The sequence below is a fragment of the Coloeus monedula genome, assembly GCF_965178545.1.
Source record: "Coloeus monedula genome assembly, chromosome: 12".
NCBI classification, from domain to species: domain Eukaryota; kingdom Metazoa; phylum Chordata; class Aves; order Passeriformes; family Corvidae; genus Coloeus; species Coloeus monedula.
The window spans coordinates 17,967,435-17,992,857 of NC_138792.1; the positions used below are offsets into that span (position 1 = coordinate 17,967,435).

The 25,423-nt window shown below is 42.0% G+C and overlaps 1 protein-coding gene across 1 annotated transcript in view; it reads right to left on the reverse strand.

Moving 5' to 3' along the window:
* Nucleotides 1–25,180, reverse strand: part of LOC309577376 (connector enhancer of kinase suppressor of ras 2-like) — a gene marked incomplete at both ends in the record, with an annotated part of 167,157 nt that extends 141,977 nt beyond the window's left edge. Inside the window, 2 exons of the mRNA XM_082289346.1 lie at nucleotides 24,809–24,882; nucleotides 25,140–25,180. Of these exons, the coding sequence (XP_082145472.1) occupies nucleotides 24,809–24,882; nucleotides 25,140–25,180 (115 nt within the window). The remainder of the gene's footprint in view (nucleotides 1–24,808; nucleotides 24,883–25,139) is intronic.
* Nucleotides 25,181–25,423: the final 243 nt, after the last annotated feature.

Here is a 25,423-nt window from a genome sequence, read left to right on the forward strand (position 1 = left end):
GAGTCTTTTTCCAAGCAGCTTTCTGGAGGCTGCAGGGAGAACTGGATCATAATCTTCAGGCTCTTTTCTGCCCTGAACTGTTCCTGTGTGCTCAGGATATTGGATGTTTAAGGCTGAATACCTGAGCACTTTGATCGTATTTTCCAAGAGCAGCTCTGTGTTAGGCTGGGACCCATCGTGCAACATAATCATTAAAATATGGTTCCTTGGAGCCAAGCAATTTTGGTAGTATATTTAAAATAGTGCTACTTGCACATTGATATATCCTTTCCAGAAGCCTGAGAGAATCAAAACAAAACTATCTTTGAGAAAAAAGCAAACATCAAATAAATAAATGAGCTTTTAAATAAGTATTTGTCCAACGTTAACATTTACAACACGCAGGGTGGATAGCAGGGACAGATTTATGGGAATTTAATGGCTGATGGGTGAGCACCACCCATCAGTTTACTTCAGCCTGGTGCAGAAACACTGCCAGACTCATGGCACAGACTTTCTTTTTCTTGGATTTTTTAAATGCTACTTAAAAACTTTAAAACATACAAGACAGAAACCAGTGCTGGGCAAATAAGATAGAGACAACACACTGTTCTCATGTTTTACTTGCCTGGCTTTCATTTGCTTTCAGATTACTGGGGGAAAAAAAAGCTCAGGAAAAAAACAGAAAAGAAAAGGTGGAAACATCCCATCTCACGTGGAAGAATTGCACTGGAGAGAGGGAAAAACTGCAAATCCTGGATGTTCCTGAATGGTAGAAATGATGGTGGGAAACAGACAAAACCAAACATATTTGCTTTTGGATCAGCCAGCTTGTTCTGGTATGGCTATAATTGAACCTGCCTAATTTAAAAGCAAGGAGATAAAACTGTGGACATTATCAAGTCACAGAAATGTTTGTATTAACCTCTGTGAGCACAAATATGTATGGCAATATTGAGATACAGGAATGCACACACACATATATCTAGATGTACAAACATACACACACACATCTAGATCTAGATCTAGATCTTTGCAGGAACCCAAGAAATGGTGCTTTGGCTGTGCAACTCTCAGGACATGAATTCAGTGTTGATAGGACTGTGACCATGCAGTTATCAATAGGACAGGACTCATTGAGGTTTATTGTAAAACTTTTTCCAAAGACTGAGGAGCTCAGTACTCAGCTCTCACTTACATATTTATGTTGTTCCTTCTTTCCAGGCAACTTACCTTTTGAGTGCTATTAAATATTTACTTGCTGTCAGGAGTAACAAGATGGAATAGGAGCTGACATTATCAAAAACAGCAAAGACATACTTAATCTTACTTCCTCACCAGTTTTATGAAAAAAGACATCATCTGCTAAATAATTTTGATAGTTTTTTCATGGCCAGGAACTTTGCAGAAAGCATGGAAGTTCAGCATAATTTCATCTCCCAAGGAGAGAGACAATTTCATAAATATTGATTTATTTTTCTGTGTAGCACTTCTGAAAGTCACTGCCACGTCATCCATCTGCTCTCACTGGCACCTCTAGAGGTCAGAACTGAAGAGCTGAAATTCAAAGTTCACATTTCTGTAGCCTGGTAAGAGGGAAATAATCTTCCTCCTAAACATTAATGTTGTTGTTCTTATAAGGTGTTTTGTGCTGATTTGGCACTGGAAAATGTTTCTTTTGAAAGCTATATTTTGTCAAACAGCATTTATTCTACATTCTACTTGGCTGTATCATAGAATATTTCTGGGCTTCAAAGGTAGAAAGGACAGTGAACTTTTAATATTTAAACAACTAGCTGTCCCTTACTTTTGTGACATCTTTATGAAACCAAATTGTGCTTTTGTTCTTTTTTTCTCGGTTTTTCAAAAAAAAAAGTGTATAAATTATCCACATACCCATGTGAATTTGCATTTCACAGCACCCACATTATTCTCTTCATCCACTGCCTTGAAAACCAAGAGAAGCATGATTGAAGCCAATGAGATGTGAAAGGAAATAACTGACCCATTTATTTCCAGTGGAGTCAATTTTAAAAAGTTAATTTGAACAACCTGAACGTTGGATAAGTTATGAAGGTCTGGTGGTGTAAATGCATTATAATGGTGCCACAACCTGTGGGACACTTTCCAGGGACACAGCCCTGACCTGTGGTTTGCCACTACCCCACTGTGAGAGTGGCTGCTGAGCCACTGGGATGTGACAGGGCTGCTGAAAGCAATTTTCATGTGTCACCCACTGGACTGGACTGAAATGAGCTGTGAAAGCTATCTAAACATGCACTTTATCTGCCAGACCAAAGGATCCAGCTGAAGTTTGGTAGGTATGTCCTCACAGCATTCCTGCAGAGCCTCTCCCATGGAAACGCCTCTGGAAAGCCAGCCTGGCACACTTTTCCTTCTCAGACGGAGGCAGCACAAGGAGCATTCCTCTGCTGAGCTGGAGACTGCTCAGAATTCCCTCACTGACTTTACCTGGGAAGCTGACAAGGACATCAGCACAGACTCCCTCAGCTCCACCTCCTCCCTTCCTCCTGCTGTGGGTTTCCACTCCCCCCATGGATATTTTGTGTGAATATTGCAGTTGCCTGTGAGAGCTCTCTCTTTTGTGTCAGCACTGCCAGTCATTCCCCATCTCAGATGAACAAACCAAAAGGCCATTTTATACCCTAGGGACCATCCTTGTCAGACTTCAAGCTTCCATCAGCAGGATCAGGTACTCCCAGTGCTAGGATGGACACTGCAAAGCTTGTGAAGAGCCCTCAAGCCTGAAGATTCATTAGAAGAACAAAGCAAAAATTAAAGATTGTCTAAATGCATTAGGATCTGGGTCCCAGGGTTGGATGTGGAATCCAGGGTGTTTCAGTGGCACATTAGGAGGGACAAACAGGTGGATTGATCATGTTTCCATCAGGTTTCTCTATCCTCTTTCAGAGGTTATTCAACCTTCCCCCACCACACTTCTAAGCAGTGGCTTTTCCTTATCTAGACTGTCAAAAAACTCCAGGTTAAACCCCTACCATTTAGAGTGTCCAAACTGATCCAGAGAATTCTCAGAACTGACTTTCCACAGGAACAGATCCTGAAGATATGCAGCTGCTTGTCAAAACTGTAGTCACGGAATCACTGAGGTTGGAAAAGACCTCCAAGATCATTGAGTCCTCCTCAGCTGCTGTAACCCAGCAGATATTTACATGGAATGTGGATCCCTGAAATCCTGTTGTGGTTTTTAACACTCTGCCTCCCATTTTAAAGGTTTTATGTTAATCACTGTGCCTGTTGGAAATAAAATATATCCAGACCATTTTTCCTTAGTGAGTTAGCTTCAGTTCTTCGGTTCCTTCCTGAGAGTTTGAATTGGGAAAGCTTCTCCTGTGAAACAGTGGACTGATAGGCTGGAAAGTTGTTTCAGTAAATTCTGTCTTGATAGAAGTTACCAACCTATGAAGGCAAATATTGCCAGCTGCTATTCTGGTTTTATTAAATACAGTTGTCTCTGATTGCCCTTGGTATCAGGTAATTCGTTCTTTTCCCAGTTCAAGGCTGAGAACTTAATGCAGCAGTACAAATTTAGGTTTTCACTGCATAACCTTCTGTCTGTTCTTTTCCAGTTGCAAACATGATCCTGTTAGAATCCCCCAGGTGCACAGCCCAGATCTCACCCTTGTGATGTAATCTTGCTTTTTCTGTGCTACTCCTTCAGTATTTTATTGATTACTGTGCCACTGTTTGAGATTCCCACCTTTCACAGTCATTCATTATGCATCTGCTTCTCTTTAAGTATTCTAAATACTTCTTTAATATTCTCCTTTTTTGGGCAGATGTTACTGGGTTTACTACCTTGATTATTCTGGAAAAATGCCAGATACCTCTCTCCTCTGTAGTGTCTTTTTTTTCCCCTTAAACCACACGGGCTGGATGGTCTGCTTGCTGCAGTGATCTTGATGTGAACTGATTGTCCTTCATTAAATGCACTGACTTTTGCTTCCAGCTTCAAAGTGAAAGGTGTTCACTTTGTGTGGGATTCAGGCCAGGGGAACCTGAGTTGAAGTTCACGTTTGCTGTGTGAGCAAGACCCTGAACTCCACTAAGTTTCAGGGGACTTGTAAATCTAAAAACCATTTACATCTTTTCTTATCTACAGATGGAAACACCCGTCTGGGTTCTTGGAGTAGAAGAGTTTTAAAGAAAACTGTTGCAAGGGCTATGAGATAAAGCCTTTTTTGTCATGTAATCCCAATTTACACCGTAGCCTGACTGCACTTCCCACTGTCACTGCCACTCACTCGCAAACCCATGAGCTCCTTCTTTGCAAACACTGAATTCTTTGAATTTTGGTACAATAACAGACCTCTTGGCAGCTGTAGACGCCTGTTATTAAGAGAGATGATTCGCTGAATATTCCTTTATAGAGGGAGAGGCTTTTGAGTGGCTGTGATTTGCACAGCATGTGCTGATGTGCAGTTTGCTGTCCCAGGGAACGATGCTCCTTTGTGTGTGGGAGAACACAGATGACAGCGACAGCAAAGGCTGCAGCAAAGCCTGAATGGCTTCCACATCCATGGCAGGAAAAATCCCTTGCCATTTGCAATGGTAGCTCAGCTTCTGCTTGGTTTGGTTTGGTGTCAATCAATTTATGGATATATTTTTACAAAGCTCCTGTGTGGCCTCAGTCTGTTCTAGTCACCCTCTTTCTGTTGTCACAAGCTTCACGAGGTGTCTGGGCTCAGGACACTCTACTCACTATTTGCTTTCATTTTACAAACAGCTGTGACATTAAAAGACACTCTCTTCATGCACCTCATTTTCAAAGATTTTCTGTGCCCTCAGAGCTTAGTTTAGGATTCAATATATTTTTAGAGAGCAATACTGTCTAATACCAATATTTCCTGCCCACACAAAATGAACTGTTGCTTCGTGTGCTTTCTGAGTTGCTTCTTTAGAGTAACTTGATGTCCTCCAATGATGGAATATCATCATTTGAGGCAAATTGAGCCTCCCCCCACACATAGAAATTCCATAACCGTAATGTAAATACTTCCATGAAAATATTTGAGACTGGTTATGAACTAAAGGAAGAAATGTTCCTTCTTTATGGGTGCAATGACATCAGAAGTTTCCACATTTGATACACTCAGTGGTCATTTTGTCCATCAGAGGCATTTTCAGGCCTTTTCAGGCAAGACTTTAGGGAAATACAGGCATTTTATTTATTCGATTTTTCATTTTATTTAATCCAATTCTCATAATTCTTATGATTTCAAAGTTACTCACAGAAAAACAGAAATCAAAGGCAACCAGATGAGACAAATGCATTTTATTCTTCCACAGAACAAGGCACCTATGGGGATAAACTAAATGTGACCCTGAGAGCTGTCAAGACAAATTAACTGGTCAAAACCCATTTGAACAAATTCAGATTTAAACTGTGTAAAACTAAAAAGAGAGGTCTCTTCACTGTCATATTTAACATTTAGACCTGCAATGTTTAAGGAGCCACCTGGACCTTTAATTTCTTTTTCCCCTAAAGGACAAACTTATTTAAAAAATAAACATTAATATCTGAAGCATTACTGAATTCTTGCCAGCAGCCAGAAGGAGCTTAAAAGTCAGGAAAAAAAAAGGACTTCTTTTGAGATGGAAACTAACTCAGTAAAAATTATCAGATCTGCCAAACTGGTAACATGATGACTGGGAATTTCAGTGGTAAGCAAAACCAATCTTAATTTTTCAGGCGGATGACCCAAATGCCAAAGGATTGTATTAAACCACAGGTGTTTATTTGGAGTGAAGTCCTGTTGGTGAGAGAGGTAACTCCTCATGCAAAAAGGTGCAGCCTATATTCTGAAAATTGGCCAAGTCATACTTGTGCAATTCAATGTGAATTGCAGATACTCCTAATTGAGCCAAATTAATTCAAGCATTAACAGCCCAGCGAAGATGTTGCAGACACTCAGTGGGAGCTACTGACCACAACAGTGCACCAGATGTATCTGAAGTAAGCAATAATGCTTTCCCAGAAAAGCAAACAACTGGATTATAATTATGCTGAACATTACTTTCAAATCTGGGTTTTTTCCCCTTCTGAAATTGAAAAGCTATGTGGTCAGTTGGGAGCCTTTTCGATTTAGGAAAAGACATATCTTGAAAACCCATAGAGGAAAGTACATTCAGTCATTTGTGTTTCAGAACTGACCTTCCCTGGAGTTGTCATCTATCAAAAGGGACACCCACAAGTGTCCAAGGGATCCACCAGAGAACCAGCCAGAAACTGCCCTGCTTCTGAGCAGAGTTCCCTGGGATTTGAAATCCACCTTCTCCTGATTCTCAGCACACACAAGTTATTTTGTACAGCAGTTGTTCACCTGTGCCTCCCCTCGTGATCCCTCTGCTGTTTTTTTGGCAGCTTCACCCCTAAAAGCCCCTTGGCTGCTTGGATCGATTTGTGCCAGGGCCTCTCCCCAGAGCTTTGTGTTCCCACTTTCCTGACACTTATCACAGCAACCCCTTCTGCAAAGTGCAGGTCCCATTAATAATTTACATATTTGCCTCTCAGAACAACCATGGGGTTTTATCAGGTCCTCTCCTCCCTCCAGCTTCGTGCCTTGGTCCAGGAAAATCCACTTTGACTGGACTTTTGTGCATTTCTGAAGACCTGCATGACCTGGTGATTACAGGAGTCATTCAGCTTCAGCTGAACTCTGAATTCAGCTACTGAACTCAGGATGAGCAAGATCAGGCATTTTAGGAAGCAAACGTGCCCATCAGCCCGCATTTAGGGAGTATTCTGGGATGCTGCTTCCTGTGTTTGAAGCACTCCCTCTTCTGAGACAAAATGTACTGAGGAACGAGCCCTTGAAACTCTTATCTGTGTAAAATAAACAAATATTCTGTCTTCTGGAACCAAATTAGTTATCATTTTATTCCTCTTTTTCCTCCCCCTTAATTGCTTACTTCCATCTTCTCCTGATGGAGCACTTAAAATGGAGCTGTTGGATAGAAATGCAAAAAACTGAAGTGAAAATTGTGCAACTCGGACTATGTTAGTGCTCCACATTCTAACTGTGCCTTTTAATTTTGTAACAACCATTAGTGGAAGGGCTGACAAATGGTAGAAACCTGGGGAAAAAAGTGTCAGAATAATTTCTCGCTCTTCTCTTTCTTTTCCCCTGCAACTACAAATAAAGTCTGTGAGATTACATCAGCCAGGAAAAAATAGAATCAAGAGTGAGAGATGTGATGGAAATTCCTATAAAATCTATTCTGTGATTAGAGGTATCATAAAGTGCATGAAGAAACACAGGGGATTGCCTGGAGTTTTCTTTGAACTCAGAGGCATCAACACATGGCAGGGGAGACAGCTGTACTCTTTGTGAAGTGGCAATCTTTTCTGATATATTTATTACAGAAAAAGGATAAAAATATTATATGCACTTCCCCAAGTGAAAAAGAGACAGGCTGGGTAGTGTGTTTTGAACCAAGACACAAAAGCAGTGTGTTCTCTAGATTCATAAGCTAATTAAAATCTATAATGCAGGGAATACCAAGAGAGACACCAGCAAATTTTACATATTCTGTTAATGTCTAACACTGAATGTGATTTTGTGTCTCAAAGATCTGTGCAGTGCAGAACTGAAAACAAACTGAGCATAGCATTTTTACTCTATTAAACTGAGAAAACAAATATTTCTGTGTCTAGGACTGGTTGTGAAGAGATATTTCTCCCTTCCACGGGAAATAGGAGAATGGCATAATTGGCAAAGTTCTTGGCAATATTAAGCAACACACCCCTGAAATCATTATGGTTTTGGACATCACCCATGGCTTTAGTTCTGGGAGTTCCACACCTGGAATTAATGCACAAAGAGAGCAATATTTTCACTGTCTCAGTGGTGATCAAATATATTGTTCACTGGAAATATGAAAATCACCTGCTATCCTTGCCCTGAGAACGATGTCCCCTGGCTCTGTTTTACCTCCTGTGTCCCTTCCAAAGGGCACAGAGGCCTCCCACTCTCCCAAAACCATTTGGCCCCGGGGCTCCAGCTGCTGCTGTGACCCCAAGGCGGCGCCCAGGCACAGTGTGTCAGGGTCTGTAATTAACCTGTGCAGGTTTCAGGATTCCAGCTTGGAATTTGTCACAAGTGTCGGATTCTCAGTGCAGAAAGAGAAGTTTGGCTGAAGAGATGGGCTGTCCTATTAGAATAATTTTCTGCCTAAAATTCATTCTTTCCTATCAGAAAGGAACACTAAGGACTTTTGACAAAGCTGATGACATAATATATAAAATAGCTTTTCCAGGGAGTTCTGTGGCAGAAGATTCTTCATTTTGCTGCAACTCTCCGTTGTGATGCTTACATTTATTGGCTTAGTGTACTTGAGGAAGGGTTTTCTGGTTTATTTTGATGTTTGTTTGATCTTTGCAACTCCAGCTTTTGAGAATGATCAACATTCCAGGCTGGCACTTTCTGCACAGTCTCTTGCAAAGACCCAGCTGCATCCTTCCAAAAGAGTTGGCTGTTCAAACACAGTGTACCAGAATTGTCCATCTGTCTTGTTCGATGTCTTCCTCAGGCTGCTCCTCCTCCTTTCCCATTTCCATGCTGATGTCAAATTGGTTTTGGGGATAACAGCAAAGCAGCCCGGGCTCGTCCATCGCACAGGATGCTCGGCACATCAAGCACTTGTGTTATGTTAACGGGGGAGAATCGCTGCTCGAGGGAGGCTGCTACAAAGCAGGTACTGATTTAATGCAAAGCTCCCAGATTGAAAGGGGTTTGCCGAGCCCGGTGTGCGGGGAATGTTAAGGAGCCCGTTCCCGTCATCCCTGCTGTACTTCCCACTCTCCCTCCTCTTCCAAGCCAGCCTTGGATGCCGGGAACTGCGTGCTAAGGAAAACCTGAACCCAAGCTGGAACCAGTCTGGCCGCAATCAATGCAGAGCAGCTCATCATTTTTATCAACTGAATTTGCTTTTTTCTTTTTTTTTCTTTTTTTTTCTTTTTTTGTATCTGCATCTCTTTTGAGGCTGGAGCCCATAAGATATCTATAATGGTTTATATCTATAGATATCTATAGATATCTATTATAGATATCTATAATATATCTATAATTTGAGAACTCCAGTTATGCACCTGAAAGGAAAAACAAGTTTATCCTTTCTAAGAGGAACATACAGGTAATGTATATTTAAATAACAAAAATATACATTGAATGCGTAGTTTAACATGCAAGTTCAGCTCTTGAAAAGGTGAAAATGTGAATTAACACCATTTTAAAAAATTACTAAAACCGTGAAAGCTCTATTAAAGGGAGCTTGCTGAAGTCAAGGAATTTCTGCTCCAGTCAGTTTTGGGATTAGAGCCAAGCTAAGCCCACAGGTGTCTGGAGGTTCACAGGAACAGACAAATGATCTCTGCAAGAGCTCTTTAGGTTCACAGAGCCAGTGCAGGGTTTGGCTCAGCAAGTCCACAAACTTGACTTTAATTCTTGTTCAAAAAGATCCAAAAGTGCCTTTGCCATTGGGCTCTTCAGCTCCACCAAACACCATTGATTTGTGGAATTTGTGTGGTCATGGACACAAAAATACACGGAATAATCCCATAATTCTGGAGGGGGCCCATGGATTTTAGTGACCCATTCAGTGCAGGGGCTGTTGATGTCACCCATGGGTTAATGAAGGAGTTTTAATTATATAATAACAAAAAATAAAAGTGGACTTTCCTTGACATTTTATGAGTCATTTGCTTTTGTTTCAAAATCGTTTGGTTTTAGAAGCAGTTTGAGGGATCTTATCCCTGCCCATCATTGTTTTTCCTAAATAAATCCAGAATCCCAGAATGGTTTGGATTGGAAGGGACCTCAAAGCCCATCCAGTCCCACCCCCTGCCACGACCTTCCACTATCCCAGGCTGCTCCAAGCCCTGTCCAACCTGGCCTTGGACACTTCCAGGGACGGGACATCCTAACAAAAACTCTTGTAAAGGAAAATTCTCTAACTTGTTGCATCCCTCAAAAGAAATGAAATACCAAAGCTGAGCACTCAATGCTGGAAAAAGCAGTCTGGGTAGTAAAATGTTTCACTCTATTAAAACTTTTTTTTGGTACCACACGATACAGAAAATTAATGTTTTTGTTGAATTTATTGAGTTTTTAATCTTGCAGTGTTTCTTCAACATAAGTAAATACACTGAAGTATTTAAATGCTTTTGAATTCCTAGGGATTTGACACTCCCAAGTGTAATTTCAGCCTTTTAATGTTTATAAATATTTTATAAAAATACAGAATATATCACGGTTTAATTACTTAGGATGACTTATCCACTCTCTGAGAAGTTTTCTATAATTATCACCCACTTTTATCACAGAAAAATATTGTTATATCAAGAAAGATGATACCTACCACCACATTTTTAATTTATTTTATTTTATTTGCACCTTCTTGTTTTCCTCACCATCCTTCTCAGCCTCATCCTAATGCAAATCAAGGAGCTAATTTGCATGCAATACTTTAATTTCAAGCCTGGTAAGATGACATTGTTAAATATTTGCACTGCGTATTTTTATCAGCAGATTCTTCATCAGCCGCATATTTCTGCAGCAGCGAATTTCAGCTAAAGTCAATGGGCACAGATTCCTAACTGCCACATAGAATTTCTGTTTTCTTCCTGACTGACCTGCTTGGAATAATTAGCTTTTTTCCTTATGCTGAGCTGACAGCTACCTGGGAAACAGCAGGGACTCTCAATGTTAATAATGCTGTGTGGCCCAAGGTCTTTTCCCTTAAATTCTTACCATAAAGAAGATTGCAGCAAGTCATATTTGTTGAATAAATTGGGAAGATGTCTCAGCTTAACAGAATCAGAGACAAAACCAAAGTACACAAAGCAAGGACCAGAGGATTAATATTATATTTTCCCAGAGGCTTTGGTTCACCAAGTGCTTGGTTTATGGTGGCGAGATCTGTAAATGATTCCTGGTTAACACTTGGGTATGAATTAGTGATGACCCAGCAAAAGGATCTGTGAGGGTGGCTTGGCTTTAGACAGGAAGGTTCTCCATGGCCTGGGGATAGCTCAGCACAGTTGCTGGGTGAAGAATCCTCAGGAATGTTTTTGACTGGCTCAGGGCACACCCTGCTCATGCTGCAGGTAATAAAGTGCCTGTAGCCAAACAGGCTCTCTCTGAGCCCCTGGGAGAGGAAAGGGCCCACAGGAGTGACTCTCTCAGGTTATCTGGGAAGCTCATGGACCATGCCACAATTATCACCTTGGCTGATTTTCCCCAGGACCGTGGGGCTTCCTGCTGGCCCACACAAAACACAGCTGCTGTTCCTGCCCTCGCTGCCATCGTGTCACTCCCCCCCTTACACCTCCTGAATGTTCACCTGAGCACTTGCAGCACACCCTTTGTCAGCTTAGAGGAGAAATTAGGAAGAAACCCTTGACTGTAGAGGTGGTGAGGCCCTGGCACAGGTTGACCAGAGAGGTTGTGGACTCCCCATTCCTTGTTCAACACCAGGTTGGACAGGGCTTGGAGCAGCCTGGGATAGTGGAAGGTGTCCCTGCCCATGGCAGGGGTGGCACTGGATGAGCTTCAAGGTCCCTTCCAACCCAAACCATTCCAGGATTCTCTGGTCAGAACTTTCTACTGAGTAAATCCATACTGAGTCTTGGCACTGCAGTGCAATGTAAATCCACAGCACACAATTCAGAAGAGAGAACAGCTCACCCCTCAAAAACCAGTACTGCATAAAACGTTTTCTGAAAATGAGTTTTGAAAGCTCTTTGCTACTTTGAGCATGTCCCAAAGAAGTAAACTTGGTACCCTGACAGGCACTGCACGGTTTTGGAGAGCTGTGAGGTGTAACAGGGACAGGAAGGTTCCATTCCAGAGGGAAGCACATGGAGCACTCCTGAAGGCTTCGATGCTATCATTAAAAAGACTTTTTCTTTGTATTTTTGTAACAATTATCTAATGATTCACAACCCATATGCTTGTACCAGATGTTTGAACCTTCACAGGGCAAATCATATTTATTCCTTCAGATAAATCACTTCATATTACTTAATAATAATTCTCAGGATCATTATTATCATTCTCATCACTTCAAATCCAAACACAGCAAACATGATGAACAACACGCTTCAATTTTTCCCCTTGATTAATGGGCTGTGTGTGTGCACAAAAACACTTCAGTTTGGAAGATGTGATTTCCCTGGTGAAGCCATTGCTAGCCAGATCTTTCCTGGAGCACTTTCCCTGCACTGTGGAACAACTGGAATTCACAAGTGCAAGCACCCAAAATGAAATTTTTCTGTGCTACAGATGCTAATGGCATTAATTGCCATTTCTCTGCATTTCATTGTGTCTTGCGTCATTATTAAGAACTGTTACTCTTGAAATACTTGTGAAATATCTGCAAAATACTTGTGAAATACTTGTAAAACTCAGAACCTTTATTTGAATCATACTTGGTTTGCACTTCAGTCCCTAAGAACTCTTTCTGCTCCTTTAGCAACCCAAAACCGCCCAGAACAATGAAACACTGGAGTTTTGCTGTATTCCAGAGCCATTAAAAGAGTTAATAGTGCACAATGTAGATAAGGTTGTCATTACTCTTTGACAGTAAATATTGCTTTGTGCCAGGTTACCTGATCTGATAAGGAGCAGAACCTCCCAGCAGCAGGATGCTGATAATGATCCTGCCTTTACCCAGTGCCTCTCATCTCAGCAGCTCTGAACTCGGCTGCAAGAGCTGCACACAGACAATGTCATCCTTTCCTGAAATGCAGCACAGACTGGAATGTCATTGTCCATTAAAACAGGGGTGAACTGCAGATACAGTGAGAACAGGCAGTGCAATCCTCCTGCCAGGATCTGCAGGAGGGGAGGAGGCCAGAGCTTTTAACATTGTTTTTCAAAGCATTTTGACTGCTTTCCATCACCCCAGTCTGCTGGAATCTGTGTGGACAACAATACCATGCACTTTGATCAGGGTGAAAATGGAAATACCACCGTGATGGCTTGGTTTAATAGAGATTTAGAAAAATTATCAGTTTCTGAACTGTAAATCCCGTATTTGCTTTTACATCAGCATATCCATTTCCAATTTGATGTTCTGCAAACCAGTGTCAGTGCATCTGTACATTAACAGTGCTTTTCACTTCCATAAAATCACAGAATCCCAAAATGGTCTGTGTTGGAAGGGACCTTAAAGCTCACCCCATCCCGCCCCCTGCCATGGGCAGGGACACCTTCCACGATCCCAGGGTGCTCCAAGGCCCGTCCAGCCTGGCCTTGGACACTTCTGGGATCCAGGGGCAGCCACAGCTTCTCTGGGCACCCTGTGCCAGGGCCTCACCACCCTCACAGTCAGGAATTCCTTCCCAATATCCCACCTAAATCTCCCTTCCTTCAGCTTAAAGCCATTCCCCCTGTCCTGGCACTAAGTGCCCTTGTTTCATTGCAATTCCAGTGGCATATTTGCCTCTGTATCTTTTATCAGAAGTCATTCCAGCATTTGTCCATAGCAGTCCCAGACTACCAGGACTTTCAATAGATTTCTAGGGAGGTTCTGTTTCAACTGCTGTTGATATCCTCCTCATCTACAAGCATTTATTGATTTTTAGAGCCAAACCAACGAGTAAAAACGTTGAGTGGGAAAAAGGAATTGCAAAGAGGCAAAATGGAAGATAATGGCACTTGGAAATGAGGCTGGCTTTAACAAACCCTGCTTTAACAAACCCTGCTTCTTTGCTGCTTGCCAGTTGGTTCTATCAAGACAACCCTTGGTAGATCACTAGAAAATTTAAATCAAAAAAATAAAGAGACTATACTGCACTGTGATCTAAAGTATCCCTCAAGAATATTTCCTAATTAAACTGCTTGATCAGTTTTATTACCTTAATCAGTGCAGCCAGCCTGCAGGAGGTACTGCCACTTCTGTATCAAGGATCCTGCACTGCAAGAGTGGATTTATTTTCAGAGCTGTCTCTCTCTTTCTCACCAGACTGACTTTTGGGCCAGGTTTGCCTGCGTGTGAGGTTCACTAAAACGAGCTTAACCTCAGCCAGCTTTAGGCCATGTATTGAAGAAAATTTAAAATTAAAAAAATGCTCTTCTTTTTGTGTTTTATGGTACAAGGGGTATTGACAGTCGCTGGGATTGAAAACAACACAGATCACAGTGCATCCAGTCTGTAAATACCACGGAATCACTAATTCTTCAGGAAAGGTCTCAGTTAATGCCCCACTCCGTAGATTATTACAGGAGATTAAGGAAGACAACATAAGTTTTTTCAAATGCACAATTTCCAGTCCTTTTGAGGCATCATGTGAATTTATTTCAGAGCATAACTGATCATCTAGGTATGCAAACCAAGATTACTTGCCAAAAAGTCTTGACTACAGGAAGTGGTAAAATGACCTTCAGACCAAATTAATATGAAATAATCTTACCTTCAAACTCCTCCGTTCTTCTTGAAAGTAACTTAGAAACCTTGATTGTTTTTAACTCTCCAAAGAATCACAGCTCCTGTTTCAAAATGTAGTTGGCCAATATTTTAACTTATCTATTATATGGTCCTTTTTTTCCTTCTGAGAAATTTGTGGGTTTTCTCTGCACCAAATCCCAGTTATGCAAATTCTGTTATCGTTTTGGGAATGCTTAGTCATGGAGCTTCATTACCATGTTTTTGGGGATGGTAACTGTGGAGTAGAGGAAGACAGTAGCTCCAGAAGAATTAGTGATGGTCTGACAGACAAATATAAATTATTCTGGGATGTTTTGAACTGCTACAAATTGATAATAATTATGTTATCAGGCTTGGATGCCTAGGAGGGTTAACCATAGATGCAATTTATTTTCTTCTGCCCTTCCACCACTGTTGGTTATTTCATTATGAGGACAAATAGAGACTGGTCCAGGATGGCTTTAACACTGTGCTACAAGGTTTAATTTTGTCCTTTTATGTGACAGCCTGCCAGTTTGCAGGCAAAAAAATTGAAATATTGTCTATCATTTTCTCCTGGAAAGACGGGATATTAATGAGATTTGAAAGAATCATTTGATGAGAATTTCAGCAATTCAAATTGAGTATGACATTGGAGGGTGAAAGGAAAGCAAAGAGCACTGGGGTGAGTCCTGGCACGCTGACATTGCACAGAAGAACTGGACAGCTTTGGTTCACTTGGAATTCCTGCCTGGATGCTGACATGGAAGCTGGAGATCCATCAAACATATCATGGCATATTTAAACCCCTTTGATAAAATGGCAGAGGTTATGTGGAATTAACTCGTTCCAAAAGCCAAGATTCCTCATCTATCAGCATCCTTGTATTGAAAAAGTTGATCATAAAAGAAAATGGAAATACAGAAAATGTTTTAAGAAGGAACTCTGCTGTTTTGATACCACAGGAGACCTTACTAATGAAAGAACTACAGAACTACCTTCAGATAAATAAAATGTGTGGGGACACAAAGAGCCATCCACAGTAAATGGGGAATAGAAAAGCTTCTTTCCACAAGCTGAGTGGTATTGATGGCTCTTGGAATGATTCACAGATTGAATTAAAACACTTTCATTGAAGAATCATTTGAGCAATTTGGTTTCTAGTTAAAGTATTGCCTCATTGCTGACATGCAAATAATGATTGCTGCTGCTGCCACAAAAGGCATTGATAATTTGGCCCGAGAATTTTCAAATAAACAACAAAAAGTTAATATGATGTCCCAGTGTATCTTTCTTTCAGCAGGTGATGGCTTCCTTAGCACATTTCCCAATGTTTTAAGTCCACTTATGGAAACCTTGAGAAGGGTTTTCCTCCATTTTTCTAAAAAAAATTTAGTTTTTTAACTTATCCTTTAAGTTTATCTTCCTATTTCTATCCTATGTGGAAATTTCCTGTCTATTATTCTAATTTATCTTTTTTATTACTCAGATAATTATTTGTTGCATTTTTGATGGATTATTCGCTAGCTCTCTTCATTCTCCAGAATTTATTTCTGCAAGAACAGCACTGCTGAGCTACTACCCTAAGTGGATCCATTTCTTTTTATGTGACATTCAAGTAGTGAATATTCTAAACTCTATTGGTTCTGAACTTTTCTTACATTACTCTACATGTTCCCTCCAACCACATGATACAAATGCAAATTTCAAGGGGTTTTTTTCTCTGCTTTGAGTGTCTTTTTCCTCTGTAAACTACAAAGTTGTTTTTTTCTGTAACTAAGGGAATTTCTCAGTGTGGCTTGGCAATGAACAATTGAAATCTCTTGACAATGGGCAATTAAAATCTCTCCTTAGTGTTCTGTAATTGAGGGCATTTTCATGAGTGATCAGTAACAGATGCCTACAGAGGACTTCCCTGGATTTAGGAATGTGCCCGCAGCAGCACATTCCTTTGTAGTGTAAGATCATGGAATTCCAGAATGGTTTGGATTGGAAGGGACCTTAAAGCCCATCCAGTGCCACCCTGCCATGGGCAGGGACAACTTCCACTATCCCAGCCCCAGTGTCCAATCTGGCCTTGGACACTCCCAGGGATGGGGCAGCCACAGCTTCTCTGGGAACCTGTGCATCCCTATCCATTGGCAAGGATTTCATAAAAAGATTCCTCTGTTAAACCTCCTTCACATCTCCCAGGGAAGCAGCATCTCATGGCCTGAAAGAAAACTGAGGAGCATCCAGAATATTTACAGGAGATTTTAATGGAGAATCAGTGAAACAGCAACATTTCCCTTCTTCCAGCTGCCCCTTAAAGCTCCCAGGAGCTGTGCTTGGCTTCTTGAGGCTGGTGGTTTTCACCTCCCCCGGGATTTTGGATGCACTTCACTTCCAAATCACTGCAATCCTCTCCAAGATATTCAAAGCTAGAAATTTTTGATGTTAAATGAACAAATTCCTTCACAATCTGATGCTTATTGTCCATCTCGTTATGTAAAAGGCAAGAAAAATGCTGCTGGAGAGGCATGTGAACAAACAGGAGGAGAGAGACAAAAAAGGAATGGGGGAAGCTGGTGGAGAGAGAGAGAAGTAAAATATGCTTTAATTCAGGTGATCATTGGCATGTCTGAGCTGTCAGGCTGACACCACTGTCTGCCTGCACTCAGAGAGAGTTTTCCATGTAAAAGAAGCAGATGTGCCAAAAGAATCCTTTCTAGAGCTGTAGTAGGTTCAGCACACTCACACAAAACACAGTTTCTGCCTTAAGAACTCCTGAAATCCGTACAGATTTTCTAGGCTTTGTTTGATGCTTAGAATGAAAAAGATGGACAAATTTGTAGGGAATAAAGCTGAATGCATTTTGTAAAATTACTGGCTGCTACGGTTTCATTTCAAACATGCCACCTACGTTAGAACTAAAAACGCTCCACAGTCTTTTTATAATTCATCTTTGCTGGAAAACAGTTGGTGGAGAATTTGAGTAGGAAAACCCAAACATTGCATTGGCCTTGAATCCTCCTGAGCACTTCTGTGCAGAGGGTCAGCAAGGATATGTTTTGGGAGCTGTTTGAGTGTTAGTTAATCAGAAATAAATTCATTTTGATTCATCACTAGAGCCCTTCACAAATACAACCTCATAACTTTTCCTCTCTCTGAATCCTTTTAGAGTAACTCCTGAACCTCCACTTTCCAGCTCCTGCCCTCACTGCAATGGCATCAGGGAAGAGGACGTCAAGTTTACTAGAAAACCTAAACTGCAAAAGTAGCAATTTAAATTAGTGAGGCAAAGCAGCATGTAGAAGATATCCACAAAATTACTCTGGGTGGAGAGGACGAATGCAGCTTATTGCTCAGCAATATTTGATACTACTGTGTTTTATTCAGTAAAATGCTTCATTTAATAACAAGAGTGTCACTAATTTCAGCAGCAGAGCAACAATCTCCATTTCTGTTAGCGTGGCAGGACAGCAGTTCTGAAAGGATGGCATTAAAAGGATAAGCTCTGTCTGTTTTAGCCTTGAAAGCTTTGTAGGCGTTAAAACAATTTTGCAAGAGGACAAATCGCAGTTTACTTTTCGCTTTCCTTTTTTCCTTCATTGCAGACAGAAACACAAGACATTGAACCCATCAGAATGAGAAGTAAGGAGATTTCTTAGGCAGGAATATTTCTTTACCCAAGCAGAGCACACATTTAGAAGCCTTCCTCGAGGGCAGGCCCAGGGAACATGGAGATGCCTTCCCATGGGTTCTGAGACAGGATCTGGAACAGAGCTTTGCCTGGCACTCCCCCATCTAGGCAGTGTTTTCCATGCACTAAAATGATATTCATAATGTATTTTTCTGCACAATGCAATGTTTCTCAAACTGCCTTCCAACCCAGGCAGTCAGGAATCTTGTAGCACTGAGACCTTCTGCTCTTTTCCTAGGAAATCCACATTTTCCAAACTGGTAACAGTGTTACACACAGAGTTCTCAGCGTTAGGTACATGGGCTGATGTCAATCCTGCCAAGGGAAGGAAAAATTTAGAAACTGGAATGAGTGGGGCAGGAAAGTCTGGGAAGAAACCATGAAAGCATCTTTTTGCTGAGCAGGATCCAGGGTCTTTGCAGTTTCCTGACATACAGCACTTCATTTAATGTGGTCTGAAAGTCTTACCCACAGGAGCAAATTTATCCTGAATTTTGCTTCATAAGATGAAACACTGTGAAATAATGGAGAGCTGGAGAAGGTTGAGCTCTTCTGAATTTGCATTGCCACTCTGTCCTCCCTGGGATGGTCAAGACTGGGAGCAAGTTGGGGATTTTGCATAATTTTTTACACATGGTAAAGGTTACAAGGCACAGCAATGCGTGACACATTGTCTGACTGCTGATATTAAGCTGCAAGACAATAAAGTAAATTTCTTTACATAATGACCTGAAAGATTAGTTACGCTTGATAAATGTGACTTGAGAGACTTTCACTGAGCTCAGACTTTTTCTCTGGGAGCAGAATTGCATTTCTTAAAAAGGTCTGAACGTATCTGCTTTATAGATAGGGAAATTTCAGAATATAGTCCTAAATAACCTGATAATAAATACAGACCATTAAATAGCTAAATGTTGCTGAAATCTTTTATGGAGATAGCGCTAATCCAGTCCATTCTTGGAAGATATATAGCCCAGTTTCTAATTGGTCCTCAAAGAGGAGTTAGTGAAGGTGAGCTAATAGTGATAGGGATGCAGACATACCTCAGCCAAAATAATTTCCATTGAGAATTACAGATAGGCTTGATTTAGGGAGGTCTGTGGGCACTATTTCGCTGTGGGCCAGCTGGTCACGACCCCAGCCATGGCTGCAGTTACTGGGAGGGCACAAACTGGAGCCATGGGCTCAGCAAAGTGTTTTGTTGTCCTTCCAGGCTGCCAGTGGTGCACAAGCTGAATTAAAAGTGGTGACAGTCAAAGCCTTGAGGGCACTGGCTCTTGGTAATCCTGCCAGTCTTCTGAGCTCTGTTTGATCCTTAACCTCTTGGGCAGGTATCAAGGTTTGGGAATGTTGGTGGAAGTGGAGCAGGTCTGTGCTTGCTTCTGGGCTGCAGGTCTGCTGCCCTCCTTGTGAAACACAGCAGGAAGACTTCTCAGCTTTAGACATTTGGACATCATCTCCCATGGTTATTCTGGGAAATAGAAACTGAGAAACATCCAGGAGAAAGCCAGAGGTATAATCTCTTCAGGACTGTTTGACATTTCAAAGATGAGGGTGATTCTCATGCAAGAAACCATCCCAAGGTCTTGTCTGAGTTGGAAGAGGCCTTAAGAAGACATTAGGTGACTCTGCTGGGGACAGACAGGGCACAGAAACTCTTTCAGAGGGATGTTGGAGCTCTTCTTAGTTGTATTCAAAACCTCCTACAAAAGGAATGGCCCAAGCTGCCCGGACAGCTCATTCCAACACTTAACTGAGCTAAACATTGGGAACTTGTTCCCTGAAATGTGACCTTTAGCACTTACATGGCAAAGCTGTCAGCTCTGAGGTGGGTTCTGCTGACCCTTTAAAGGCAAATAGTTTACAGCACTCAGCAGTTGTTCACAAAACTCATTACTAAGAAGCATTAAAGTCCGAAACTTGTAAGAGAAATCGGGGAGGAATTGCAGCCAATTCTGATTCAGTGACTTCCTAGAGACAACTGGAAATGTGGTGCCAGTGGAACACAGGAATCCAAGGGGGAGCCACAACAGCAAATTGTTTGTTTCAGTTGTAAAATTGGTGAGAGCAGAAGGAAAACGATGAAACCTTTACCTTAGAACAGCTTGGAAATTCAGCACTAATTCTGTATTTGTGGCCCAGGTCCCTTCCAAACCTATTTGTCTTCAGAAAGAGCTGAAAAGATGCTACAAAACCTACATTTTTCTAAATAAGGGATAACCTCTGTTAACTCCTCCAGTTTCAAACTGCATCTCGTGGAATTGTGTTCCTGCATTATGGGATTCTGAGGTCAGGAAGGGGGATCAGGGAAGCCAAGGATCACCCAGCTCAGCACCTACAGGGCTGCTTTGGCTGGAGATCATTACATTCAGCTGTGCTTCCAGCACATTCTGAGATTTGATAAATACGATGTCCTGCACAGAGAGGAGGCTCCCTGGCTATGACACATTGCTCCAGCACAGGTAGTGAGTGATCTAATGGGAAGCAAAGCAAGAGGGAGAGGGGTTTGCCGGAGCCCGGCGTGATGCGAATGTTAACAAGTCCTCTCACGTCATCAGCTTCCCTGCTCTCCACGCCCTCCCTCCCTGCCTTTCTCTTTTATGAGCCAGCCTGAAATCAGGGAATTACACGCTAAGGAAAACCCTTCAGCTAAACATATAATTATTCTGCACAGGATCAGTGCAGCACAGTTAATCAGTTTACCAACTGAATTAATTTTTTTTTTTTTTGTCTCCATCTCCTGTTGAGGGTGCAGAAATTCTAGATTTAAAGGGGAAAAAATGGCTTGCAGTTGTGAAATGAGTATCTACAGCCGACCATTTATTAGGAGAGAAACCTCCACTGCAGGCTGTTTTGGCAGACAAACCTGTCAGTCCCCAGGACTTTGAATCATGGACTCTGTGTGGAGTTATTACAGGTACTTAAGGAATAGCTGGTTTCCCATTTTAATTTTCAGCTGTTCAGTAACACTGAAAGTCACAGCTGTGTTTCATTGCATTGTGTTTCATTCCATTTCCTTGGACTGCTTTGAAAAGTGAGTATTTATTTGGACAGAGGTGTCACTTCCCTGTAAATGAGTTCACATTATAAATGACCTACTTATAAACTGCTCCCCTTAGGAAGTACAACATATCCAATGCTTTTGGTTGTAAAAGTACAGAGAACACCCTTCAGATTCTGCCTCCAATGGAAACACAAGCTACCAACCTTTCATTAATTCAGTAAAACATCCTACCTCCCCTGTGCACCCCAAACCCCCAGATTCTGTACAGGACTCCCCTCCTCAGTGCACTCTAAAATAGATGGGTTTGGGTTTGGAGTGTTCACTGATAACCTGCAAACCTGAGTTTCACAGGGAGCTCCTGCGCCAAAAAGCAACCAAAGTCTGCAGGTAAAGCATTCCAGATGCACATCTTGGAGGGCAGTTTGTCATTTACTCACACTAAGATGATAAACCTAATCCAAGGAGAAACTGACCAGTCAGAAACCTCTCTGATCCCCAAGGTGCTGGTGAGCTTTATGGGTAATGCTTCTTTTCCAGTGGGGCCACAACGGAATCTGGGCAAGGCAAAGGCTTTTCCTAAAGTACCTTTTGGGTCCATAGAACACACCCCCAGGAAATCAGGTAAGTTATGTAAGAAATGGGTGTATACCAGGGGAAATACCTGTTCATTTTCTGAAGTAAAAACCATTTAGAGACCTTCAAAATTTTGGAAAATTTGGGGAAAAAAAAGAATGCTGACTGAAAACTGTTGCTAAAAATATCTTCCCAATTAATGTTTTCAGCTCCTTTGAAACCTTCCTTTTTAGCCACAGTGCCTTCTGCTGTATCTGCTAAACTTTACAAAATATTTTTTGTATAAAGACAGTTTCTTTAACACGAAAGTATCCAGAGTTTTTACTTCTAGATCCTTTGAGAGCCTCAGGAATCAATTTCTCCAGACCTGCATGGCCTTTTCAGGTTGTCCACACCATCAGATGCAGTTCCCTAATTGAATTCCAGTTGAGTGCGTTCCCGAGAAAGGAACTGTGGATAAATACAAGATGCCAACTTGTCATTACAATGTTCCTTAAAGCCTACCAATTTTTACTTTTTTTGGCAAGTAACATTTCCTAAAGGAAAAGAACAGAAGGGTGTCTCCTCTTGGGGGGGGGGGCTCAGGCTGCAGTGGCTGCTCTCATCAGATGCTCGAACCAGGACACATTCTGGGGACCTGGGTCTCAAACCATTAACATCATTTTTGTGGCTTCCTTCCATCTTCTCTACAATTATTTGATGCTTCTGGTACTCACTGCTAGTTAGTTTCAAAAGATGGGCTTTGCTAAGAGGTTTTAGAAATAAGTTACAATGCCTTCAATGAATATGATAAATGCAACTTTTTAAAGTGTGTTGCTATAATTTCCCCGTGAAATATGCTATCGTTTACAGTCTCCACCAATAAAACTAATTGCCTACATATTTTTAAGCCCCCCCAAGGTATATTCCAGTGGCAATATTTGTTCCATTGCTTGTTAACATGTTGCTATCTACAGTCAAGATAATATTCATAAAGGGGTAATTTTTTGAAAGCATCTTTTAAATTTATCTTTTAGTGGTGTGAAAGAAGTGACCTTTCAGAATAGAAGGAATACATAAAAACTACCTTATCACTGAAAATTACTGCCTGTACAGACCTTTGACGTCTCTGGCACATGGATTTAGCAGAGTGACTGTAGCCAATGGAGCTGAGCTACAGAACACATGGAAATTACAGGCAAACAGTGGCCACAGTTGGGCAATTTTTGCAAAGTGAGGTAGTTACAAGTAGTTTAAAACTGATTCTGGTCTGCCATTTGTGTGGGTTAAGTCTTTTCTTTGGCTGCAACTGAACTCTGCATCTGCAAAGGTAAACACTGGCATAAAAAGGGGGCTTGTAATATTAACATGGGGGGAATGGACAAATGTGCAACTTTCCTGTTTGTGGATGTGCAGCTCCAGTTACCAAGGAAAATATCCACATTGTGAATACTTCAGTGTTCATAGCATTATCTTTATTTATGCTTGAACACAGAGGCACAGCACTGACAATGCTGCCTACTCCAGATATCCCTATGGATGGTCCATGTGTAGTCTGGTATGGAAATCCAACTGTCAGGCAACTCCAGACATTTAAAAACCTGCTGCTTGTATGACCTTCCTCCACTGCACATCATGGATTACTGTTCCCCAGGATGTAATTAGTCTGCATCAGAAAGGATAAAAAAGTAGCAGGAAGTATTTTTAAATTCAGCAACAAGTATTCTACACACTTTGACACTTAATTTACATTATAATTCAATTAAGGAGTTAAAATAGCAGTGGTCTGTCCACTTTTTAACTCTTTTGTGTACTGAGAATGAAGGTGTGGATCAGAAAACTCCTGTGCACATACATTAGGATTTGACATCACCTAATGACATTGGAGCCTGGGAATCAATCCTATATCTAAAGGTTTCAGGATCCATCCCAACGACCTGCTGAAGTCCTCCCAATTACCCTGAGTTCCCAAACACCTGAGAAACAAAGTACACACATTCCCCTAGACACCGTTTGCTTCACAAGACTCTGTGCTTGTAAAAGAATAATTAGCTGATAATGGCAACGTGTCTGATGAGCACCAAAACAGCCCAATTTCAGTGAGGAGATGCAGCTCAGCAAAATGAGATCAGAACCATTCCCATATTAATGAGAATACTTTGAAAGCTTTAAGGACATTAGAGTGGGCATCCAATTTAACCCTTCCATAAGTTCATCACATTACGGGAATCATTTCCATGAGTAACCTACACCCCAAATTTGCACCTCTTCTCCTTATATAACAGAGATCCCCCGTGGCAGGAATTATTTGTCTCAAAGACAGACAGCTCATCAGAAGCCCCGTATAACAACACTAATGCATCCCACTGTGGGAATACATTTTCCCCCCACTCCGGAGAAATTTAAACCACTTATCATCAGGAACAACCCCTCGCCCTCCCATCCATCCCGGTCTGTTTGCAGCACAGCCGAGCATTGTCAGGCAAAACATGTCACAGCTGACGGCTGTGTTGTGAAACTGCGAATGTGCCGGGAAATCATCATTCCTGTCAAGTTATCCCGGCGAGTTTCCCCGCGGAGCCGTGCTCAGCCCTGCGCCTTCCCACCGCTGGCGCGGACGCGGAGCCTCGGACACGCGGCTGGGCAGCCTGGACAGGGCAGGACACGTCCCTAAAGGAGCCTGGACAGAGCAGGACACGTTCCTAAAGGAGCAGGATGCCTCAGTCCAGCCCCCGGCGCCTGGTGCTCCTTGTGGTACCCAAAACTACAGACAAGTGCTGCACAGCCACTGCATCAGATCACCTGATATGAGCAAACCAGACCTAATCAGGGCAAATTTAAAGCAGCCAAACATCCCGACGTTACCCTGTGCGAGGCATAATGGAGTCGTGAGGCACAAACACTTTCTGTCTGCATTGTCCAACAAATGCAGTTGATCCCGGCTCCGTTCTCGGCAGCAATTCCCACAACACAGCACAGCTGAAGCAGCCTCTCCTCAGCCCTGTCTCTAACAACTACCGGGCAAAGCAGCATAGGGATGATCAGAACTGAATAAACTCTTCCCAAAACAAAGAATGCGAGAGCACGGATGCAAATTGCCAGGATCCAAAGTACAGACAATACACGGCAATAAACGATCCTACCTTTCATCCAATCCACTACTTGCTTGGGCGTCCACTTGCTAATAGGTTCCATAACGAGAGCCATCATCAGATCACTTTATCATTCACACCAAAATCAGGGGAAAAAGGAGAGAAAAATTGTATCAGAGCATGGCTGGGCTACGAGAGCTGTCGGATTTTACAGTGCAGTTCAAAGAGAAGATGATGCTTTGTCCCTCCAGGTTCCTCCTGCACTGATTCAGTAATGTATAAAATTACACTGCTTGATCAGCTCTGGCACCTCCCCCACTGCACACAGCCTGCAACACCCGGAGCACCGAGCCAGGAAATGGTGCAGTACAGACTTACTTACCAAAGCCTCTGTCCGCCGAGCCACCGGCACGGATAAAACATGGCATTGCACACGGAGCAATCCACACCGGAGCTGCTCCGCACGCCGAGTTTGACGGAGCTGCTTTATTCCAACGAGCCCTGGGATCTTCATTAGGGAATATGTCACTACTGTAACTTGATAGCAGATTGTCTTGGCTTCATTGTGAATATGCTGACTGTCACTCGGCTTAAAGTGAAGATAGAAACGTCAGAATATCGCCTGGCATCTGGCAAAATGCTGAGCATCTCCATCTTTACAATGCA